We start from the raw sequence: 10,083 nt of genomic DNA on the forward strand, positions 1-10,083 counted from the left end.
CTGCGTAAAAAGAAAAAGTGTTATGGTTCGCCAGGAGGCTGGGTGGCTTAGTTCCAGGCTTAAAATAATGTATATAAATATTTTCTGAAACCTCTATGGGTGGCACCACAAAGTGGCCACCGGGAGAGTATTTTTTGCAGGTCGTTCAGTCCGATTGTATCAAAGGGTGCGTTCGGAAATGCGCACCAGGTGTGGTTAGTTTAGGCATAGTTTTACTGAGGTTAGGATTAGGGTTAGGTTTAGGCACTCACTACACTGAGCACACACCCGGTGCGCATTTCCGAACGCACCCTTTGATACACTCGGACTGAACGACCTGCAGAAAACACTCTCCCGTGGCCACCACTGCTGTACCCTATGAAGGACCAAAGTACGGTAGTCTTTACATCAGGTCTTTGTTTGTAATACTAGATTTCCAGGCTGAATATAGTTTAGTTTGTGGTCTCCATATATGGATTCTGTTCGTTATTCCCATCGTCCACCCACAAGGCAATTTTCAATAATGGATGGATGGATATGGTTGTACTGATTTTAAGTTATCGGGATGGCTGTTTAAGACTTTTCACGGCACCCGTGTTTGTTATCAGGTTGCTATGGTTCATCACTCAAAGACGTTATAGTGCAGTACTCTGAGACTAGTTCCCTATTTGAGCGGTGCTAACCATTCTGTCCTTGTCCCTTTTATGCCCATATATGGAGTTCCCTGATGTCATCAATATTAAGCCCATATCTTGGAATGCCCATATATGGACATACTGTACTGTGTCAGTTTCATGTGGTCTATGACGTCAGACATTTATGGTGTCAGTCATCTCCATATTTGGGAAAATATTTTTTTTTTTCATTTTCCCATCCAAGTCAATTGAGAAAATTAATTCACAAATAAATTAATATAAATGTAACTATATTACATATCCCTAAGCAGAATGCAAGCAGACAAATCTGGTGAAGCCCGTTCGATTTGACATATGGCCCAAGTGCGTGCCACCAAAACTGTGGGAGGAGTAGCACTGCAAAATAAAGTTTATCCAGAAAGAAAGAAAGTCGGCCAAGTACTATAGTCTGGTTGCCCTGTTAGGGCAACCAGAGCAGTCTGAGAATATGGGCCTCCATATTTGGCCAAGACTGACCCGAACCTCCATATTTGGACATGGCTGACAGAGTATTACATGGCTGAGTGTCAAGGCAAGCCAGCTTAAAAGGAATGCACAGCAGTATCGACTGCAGACCTCCATCTTCCATCGTTTTTTGCCGCGTACCAGAGGAGCTGTTGAACCTTTACTGTATGAACCTTCGCTGCTCTCAAGAGGAACCGTTGTGGCCTGATATTTAAAGATACACCTTTTAACCACTATTCTACTGGTACTCACACGCAACACTTAATTCAGGCAGACATCGTTGGAGGTTAAGTTCTTCGGTTCCCAGTCAACTCGTTTATATAGGGACAAATCTCAGGGCCTAAACAGAACTACTGACATCATCACTGGCCAATTGTGACATGTATAGCATCAGCTTTGAGGAAGGAGGGAGACCCCAGTCTACACTGTTCTCTTCACAGGCCGATATGTATGGCGCTAGTTTGCTCCATGAACTGTTTCCACTCCTGGAAGGAGTGACGTCCCAGCCTACACTCTCCCCATCACAGGTCATGAACACTGAAAGCTCTGACGAAAACCCACCGGTTCTGGAAGGAGTAGTGAGGCCCCCCCAGTCTACAATACTGTCCTCGTCACAGGAGGCCATCTATAGCGGCAGTGTTGACAACACACAGCCGCAGCTTCTGGAAGGCAGAGAAGGGTCACAGGCCATGTATGGTGGCACCTTCAACTTACCATTGTCGCTCCTAGAAGGAACAACGTCATGCACCTCACCCAAGGCCATCTCTAGCGGCAGCTTGGACGCGAGGTCCCGTTCTTCTCCTCAGGTCTTCTCCTGTTCCGAGTGTACGTATGCCTTCACGTCTCAGCTCTTCCTCCAAAAGCACATGAAGAAAATCCACAACCTCTACTGCCCGGTAACGGACAAACACCAGCAGGGCCACGCCAAAGTGAAAAAGCCTTTCCACTGCAAGCAGTGCGACAAGAGTTTCGGTCTGTTGAGCCACCTGAAAAACCACCTGCGGCTTCACACCGGGCACAAGCCTTTCCAGTGCGCGCACTGTGACAAGCGTTTCACCGACGTCGGCGGACTGAGGAGGCACCAGCGGGTCCACAGCGGAGAGAAACCCTACCAGTGTAAGCAATGCGACAAAGGTTTCAGTGATCTGGGTAATATGAAGAGGCATCAACGGATCCACACCGGAGAAAGACCCTACCACTGTACACAGGAGTGTGGCAGGAGTTTCAACACCTCGTCTAACCTAAAAAAACACAGGCGTCTCCACACGGGGGTGAAACCTTTTCGTTGCCAGCAGTGCGACAAGAGTTTCAATGAGCTGGCTCACATGAAGGGACATCACCAGCGCCTCCACACAGGAGAAAAGCCTTCTTTGTGATTCTGAATGTTTACAGTTTAGATCAGGGGTCTTCTACGTTTTCAGGCCAGGGACCCCTTAGTTGAGAGAGAGATGAAGCAGGGACCCCCACAACCTTTTCATAGATTCCATATACCGGTAGTTTCATTGTTTGACAGCACGATCATCAGTGTATTTTGGATTCATGTTAATGTGTGTTTTCAGATATTTAACCACTTGAACCGTCAATACTTAATAAACTTGACCTTTCATTCTGTACATAGTCAGCTCTTTTTCCCCTCCAAAGCTCTTTGCCAAAAATAGCAGATCTACAAGCTCACAACGCCTTGCAGGGCGAGGCGTTGTGAGCTTGTAGATCTGCTATTTTTGGCTAAAGTTCTCAGAATATGGATGCTATGGTTCAAGTGGTTAACCCCTAGGGGTCCCGGGCCCCCTGTTGAAGACCGTTGGTTTAGATATTCAAAACCATTCAGACCTGGAAAATACCTTCTAAATCGTATTCTAAATCTTAATGGTTTTCTGAAAAACGTATGTTTCATTTGTGTCCTTGACAAATGTCAAGGACCCATAGAATTACTTCTACCGCGGATTCCCATCTCAAAATATTTTGTTTGAGAGAAAGAAAGATTTGCGTTACAAATGTTTGCTTTAGAAATACATAATTTGCACAAATGTTCACGATTTTTCAAAAATGGAAGATCTACAAGCTCACAGTGTGGCACTCGGTGCTGCCTGCGCTGTGAGCTTGCATATCTGCTATTTTTGCCAGACCCATGAAATGGGTAGGCCTACATAAGCAAATGTCGGTCTGTCTGTCTGTCCTGGTTTTCTATATAAAGGGTATATATGATGATGACATGATGATGACATGCCTACAAAAGGCATGATGTCATAAATGATGATGACAGACAGGGGGTCTGGCACAACCAGGTTGACCTGGTCTAGTTTAATAGTTAAAGCATAAAATAATGGTGCCTTCTTGATTGTTTGCAGCACCTTTGTTGCGTTATGGCTAAAGAAGATTTGGGGTCTTGTCTCCGAGTCTGTCCGTGGGGCTAAATCTTGCGAAACACTGGACAGATCAGCGCCAAATGTGTTCAACCCTGCCTGTTGGTCTGTCAGGGACTAAACCGTTGGACCTGGTCATCACATTTCTTGTGCAGATTGCCATGGAAGTACCTTTATGCAATTTTTTTCACATGATGTGTATCATGTACTGTAACATAATGTGCGATGAGAGATTGTGATGCGACGCAAAAGCACGGACTAGCCGACACCAACTCCTGGATTGCTACCCTTTCTATATAGACCTACAACCAGTAAGACACCCTAAGGGAGAAGCAAGGTTGTGCTGGTACAACAGAGACTTACACAATAGGAACATATTGTTTCGGATAACCAAACCAAAGTATTTTGGATAACCAAACCAAAGTATCACAAACATCTGTATCTGTGTTTGAGATTGAATTAACCGGCTTCTGATTGGCCAACCCAAACCATCGGCTTTGTGGACTGGCAAAGTAATCAGTCAAAGTAAGTGGCTGATTGGCTAGCCCGACCTGTCTCTTAAACCACTGACATCGCCAAATTTGTCAATCATATATGGGGACGTTAACGTGACACTGGTAATGGTGTCAATCCACTGTGTCGCCTATTTAGCATCAATATGTGGATACTAGGATGGCTATTATGTGAAAAACCCTGCCTAAATAAGGAGTCATAGATAGGTCATACTCATGACTGATGCTACAGACCTGCCCAAATATGGAGTTCCACCCATTGAGTGGATTGTGATATTGTGGCCAGGCCACCCAGTGTGAAGTGAGCGGTGCTATTCATTGTTAGAGAACCTACTTAACCAATGTGATGCCACTATCTCCTTAAATGGGCGTAAAAGAAGGGCGCTTTTGGATGGTACAGTGGTAAAGTGCTTGCCCACCACCATGGTGTGGGTTCCAATCCACCGTGGTGCAATTGGCCTGTCTTCGCGGGAAGCCAGGCAGGAATGGTGATAATTGTCACCACGCGTATTCCTACGGGCTTGGGGTGGCACCTGTCGGGAGGAAGAGTCGGATGAAGGCTTAGGCTTATTACACACATAATATTTGACTGTACTACCTGTGCTGCTAATAATCTTGTTAATAAAGTATTCAATCAATCAATATCCAGAGACCTGGACCCTATTTACTGTATACATACCCTAGCATCCCTAATATTCTGGGGCTTTCATTGTGGGCCAACACTATGCAACCATTCTGCAGAAATAGCCTATCTACAAGCTCACAACATGTTATAATGTGCCATGTTCTGAGCTTGTAGATTGCCTGATTGACATAATGGGGTTAGTGGTTAAAATGTGATCTTTATCTGTATATAGTCATGTATCGTATCAGCCATGCAGACAGTTTCGAGCAATGTGTAACTGTAGCAACTAGATACCCTCACTTCATTACAGAAAGAAAAACATCTTTGCCGTTGTTTGTCTGGACTCTTCACCTGTGACCAATCCGGTGTAGTTCAACAACCCGCCCTGATTTTGAACTCCCACTGGTATAGGACCCAGGATCACTGAATCACTCAAGCCTCTCCACCACGGCAAGGTCACAGCAAGAGGAGAGGAAGTGGCCCTTAAAAGGGCCGTTTGTTTAAGAGGACCTTCTTTTTTTATTATTTTTATTTCCACCAACAGCCAGGCACAAGGAAAAGGGGAGTGTTTTTTTTTTTTTTTTGCTTGAATCATCAGCAACAAAGCCGTTTCCATCAGTTTTTCGTGTCGTGTGTCACCGGCAAGCCTGCAAGCCACTGGGGGATGTTGTACATCACTGTGTGTGGAGGACTGGCATACATCATGTGACCTTCTGTGGGCATGGGGGCCTGGCTGCACTGTTGTACCTGCAGCTCGCTGCTCTCCTGCGAGCTGGGGGTTGTGGGCACCATGGGCTGGCCACTGCTGCTGCTGTTGCTGGCAGTGGTGCCTGGTAGACTGGCCACGTTCAAAGGCACTTTCAAATCGTCATTAGTGTTCCCCAGGCTCTCTGAATCAGACACTTGGAATGTGAGGTCTGTCTTCTCCTCCAAGTCTGTGGCGCTCACATCCATGGGCACGTCATCGTCATGACCCTCTTGAGGACAGGCCCTCACATCCACGGGCACATCTTCATTGCTGGGTGGTTGCGAGTCCAATGGCGAGTTGAGGCAAGATTGAATCAGGGCTTTGCCCACCTCGCCAGTAACCACGGGCTGGAGCTTGTCGGAGGCAAACTCGTAGACCTTTCCCGTTTCACTGGCCACCAGCAAGAGGACCTCGGTTCCTGTCAGCTTGGCGAGCTCTTTGACCTTGCTCATCACGCCATTTTTACGCTTGCTGAAGGTTCTTCGTCGCGTTAGCTTATCCTCAATGAATTCAATCGCTATCTTTACGCGACCACGTGACTTCTTCTCAGGTCTTTGCAGTGGGACGGCTGTCTCCTCCTTCTTCAGCCCTGCCTCACGCTTCTTCACCCCTCCTCTCTTCCTCCTGCTGCTGCTGTCTCCAGTTGAACCCATGGAGTCATTTTCATCTGCTGTACAGGTGGATTCAGTTCCTGAGTCGCTGCATGAAGGCTTTCTATGATCATTAAGTTGGTCCATCTTGACTGTGTTCATAAGAAATTCACAAGACACTCTGTGACTAATGTGACACACTGACCTGTGATACCTGTGATACTGTGTGGCTGCTGTGGTCTCCTTTTATAGGGCCAAATTCTGCAACGTCACCTCCAGTGGAAGAAATCAGATCTTGTCATAATTGTGACGTGACACGTCACACTCGTTGACAGGGTCTGATGATTCGTTTATGAATACCGCTTTGAGCACGCGCACACGCACACTGCAGTGCAGGCTCGCCTCTGGGCAGGAGACAACGAACGCAGCTAGCCTAGCCGTAGCCACCTGTTGCTGAGCAAAAGCAACAGAGCTGCTCGTAGCAGAACCACCGGCTAAAGAAAACAACTCGTACAAATGTCCACAGCCTTGTCACCAGAGAATAAATTATGACAAAAGCTCTAAAGTTGTTTATGAAGAGAATATACGAGAATAGACGCTGGAGGCTTTTGTTTTTCGATCTCTCTTTTCTTCATAACCTTCCACAGCTGATAATAATAATCATGATAAATAATATGTTATTTAAATTAGCAAGAATAACCTATTTTATCACAAACATGGGTGTATGTCTGCATGCGAGACAAATGAATGTGGCACAAACATTCATTCATTCACCAATGAATGAATACAATTAAAACATATATATATATATATATATATATATATATATATATATATATATATATATATATATATATATATTTATTGAATTGTGATAAATAAAAACAATTATATAGGCATATCTCATAATAACACAGCAAAATGTTGGTATGTTATTTACAATTCACAAGCATTGGGGAGTTGATGTACAAGCTCACAACGCGTCGCTTCGCCCCCTGTTGAGAGCTTGTAGATCGGCTATTATTTATTGCTCCAAAAGCCAGGGTTCTGAGCGTTTTAAATGTGCGACAGCGATGACGCAACCAGATGGCGACGGAGTAGTGTCCAAAATGCGCTGATTTGTTCATTACTGTAGTTAGTACATCTGGATCTCTCATTTAGGTTTAGGGAGTAGTAGGGAACGTGTTCCGCATTTCGTTCACAGCCCCTGAACAGCAGCCAAAACAACAAACAAACATTGCGGTTCGGCTGTTTCCTTGGAAACGTAAACATCGCGCTGACGTCACATTGTACACAAACGAGCCCTATAAATAGTGGCGCGACGGCGAGGTCTCATATCACCCTGAGGTCGCTCTCGCAAGTCACCCTGAGCTGTCTTACTAGTAGCATAAACTGTGGAGAAGAGAAGAAGACTATTGAAACCTCTGGTAAATAGCAGATCAAGCTCAGTTTGGAGTTGCAGAAGTCTCTTTATCATGCAGCTGGAAACCAGCCAGTTTCAAGCCTTGTTCACAGATGGTCTGAATGGCATAGCAGAGCTGTTTGAGAAACACCAGTTTGAGCTGAGGATAGCAGGGGGTGCTGTACGGGATCTCCTGTCTGCGAAGCGTCCAGAGGATGTGGACTTTGCCACCACAGCCACCCCAGCGCAGATGAAGTCCATGTTCCAGGCAGCAGGGATCAGGATGATCAACAACAGGGGAGAGGAGCATGGAACCATTACGGTCAGACTACATGATGAGAACTTTGAAGTGACCACATTGCGCGTGGATGTTACGACAGATGGAAGACATGCTGAGGTACAATTCACCACTGACTGGGAGAAGGATGCCGAGCGGAGAGATCTCACCATCAACTCCATGTTTTTAGGGCTAGATGGAACCTTGTATGACTATTTCAACGGACATAGAGACCTACAGGAACATAAAATTCGGTTTGTTGGCTGTGCTCAAAAAAGGATCCAAGAAGACTTCTTGAGAATCCTGCGGTATTTCAGGTTCTATGGCAGAATGGCCTTGGAGCCAGGTGACCATGAGCCTGAGACCCTGGATGCCATCAGAGAGAATGCCCGTGGCCTGGCAGGGATAGCAGGAGAGCGCATTTGGGTAGAACTCAAGAAAATGATGGTTGGAAGCCACCCAGCTCATCTTGTGGAGCTCATGTATGATCTGGGATTGGACCAGTACATCGGTTTACCTCCAGATGGCGATGTTGAAGAGATGAAACGAGTGTGGCAGTGTGCCAAGGACCACTCTCCTAAACCCATGACACTCCTGTCCTCTCTTTTCCGCCACTCTAGAGAGGCAGAAAAGGAGGTAGAGAGGATGGACATACGACTGAAGGTGTCCAAGGAGGAGAAAACTCTGGCTCTCTTCCTCGTAAAACACAGGCAAGATCTTCACAAAAGTCAAGATTACCCAGACAGCGTCAAACCCTTCACTGACTTCATCATAGATAGTCGAGAGCTGGACTCCCAGAGTAAAGTGTGTGAGCTGCTCAAGTATCAAGGGGAGGACAAGCTGCTGGCGGAGCTCTGCAGATGGTCTGAACCCCACTTCCCTGTTAACGGCCATGATCTGCAGAAGATGGGCATCACTTCAGGCAAAGAGATAGGCACCACCCTGCGGGAGCTCCGTGACGTTTGGAAGACAAGTCACTACCAGATGGGGAAAGAAGAGCTCCTAAGTCACGTCAAGAATTGAACAATCCAAACAATTTGTGCTGCAGAAGCTTTTCAATAACGTGTATCATCAGTATATGACATAATGAGCTGTATTTTGATTGTCTTAAGTAGACTTTACGACGTGCAGCTTTCCGAACTCTAATTCAGGGTAATGCTTTTCAGAAGATGCAAGTGACGTCATTTTGTAGTTGAACCGGACCTTTCCGATGAAAAGTTTGGTGGTCGGAGACAGTATGGACAGGCCTTTAAGTTAAGGCATAAGAGCTGGTATTTAAGACAATCAAAATAGAGCCCTAACAGTCTGCTAGCGGTGAACAGTTGCTTTGTGTCATGGAGTTAACGTTCAGAAGTCCCCCGGTGATGTCTCTTCCATGACAGCAACCACCACCCACAGTTGCCAATTGGCCAGACATGAGTGTACTGTTCAGAACAGAATTCAACCATATGTATCCCTTTGAGAGTTCATTCGAGTTTTTAGCTGTAGGTAATTTCGGTTGCCTCCCAGTGCAAATTTAAACAGTTATTACGCAATAATTGCGACCGTAAGGTCGCAGTTTAGTATGAAAACCTCCACCGGCCGTCCGTCGGTCACACGTGCGGTCGACGTGTGATGAGGTCACGATGAGTCATCTATGCCCAAATATAGATTTCTAGGTCAGATGGCCCATAGAGTTTGTGATGTCAAACCTAGCAACCCAATATAAACAAACCTGATGTCAGACCTGAAGTATCCTTTTATACCCATATATGGAGATACAGAGATCTCCATATATGGGCATATTAGAAAGCCCATATATGGGCATATACGGATGACATCAGGGATATCCATATATGGGCATAAAAGGGACAAGGGCTTACAGTTAAGAGATCTCCATATATGGGCATATCAGAAAGCCCATATATGTTCATATACTGATGACATCAGGAATATCCATATATGGGCATAAAAGGGACAAGGACTTACAGTTAAGAGATCTCCATATATGGGCATAAAGGGACAAGGACTGTTACAGTAGATATAGAGATGTCCATATATGGGCATAAATGAACAAGGACTGACAAACACTGAGATCTCCATATAACCTATGGGAATATAAGGGACGAGGACTGTCAGCTTGTAGACCTATTTTCTAAATATTGTTGTACATTAAAAACTTGAAATGGGTCGTTCTGCATAGTACTTGGGATTTGTTGATGTAAATGTTCACATAGAGTGTAATAATTGCGACCGTCAGGGAGCAGTTTACTATGAAAACCTCCACCGTCCGTCCGTCCGTCCGTCACACCTTTGTGACCATCAACAAACGTCACACCTTTGTTGATGTTTAAATCGAAGAGTCTTGGTCAAATACTTCTGTTGGTTTCTGCACTGATCATTTATACAATTCAGCTGTGTTTGCTCGTGTCATCATGATGAGGTCATAAATCAGCCATGCCCAAATAT

The 10,083-nt window shown here is 45.4% G+C and overlaps 1 protein-coding gene across 1 annotated transcript; it reads left to right on the top strand.

The window, feature by feature from the left end:
- Positions 1 to 7,407: 7,407 nt before the first annotated feature.
- On the top strand, positions 7,408 to 8,658 carry LOC308305281 (CCA tRNA nucleotidyltransferase 1, mitochondrial-like; the record flags this gene model as incomplete). Its single annotated transcript, XM_080750045.1, has 1 exon — positions 7,408 to 8,658. The coding sequence occupies exon 1, from the start codon at positions 7,432 to 7,434 to the stop codon at positions 8,656 to 8,658; it is 1,227 nt and encodes a 408-aa protein (XP_080606171.1). The 5' UTR covers positions 7,408 to 7,431.
- Positions 8,659 to 10,083: the final 1,425 nt, after the last annotated feature.

The sequence above is a fragment of the Nannobrachium achirus genome (genome assembly GCF_963921795.1).
Source record: "Nannobrachium achirus genome assembly, chromosome: 20".
Classification (NCBI taxonomy): domain Eukaryota; kingdom Metazoa; phylum Chordata; class Actinopteri; order Myctophiformes; family Myctophidae; genus Nannobrachium; species Nannobrachium achirus.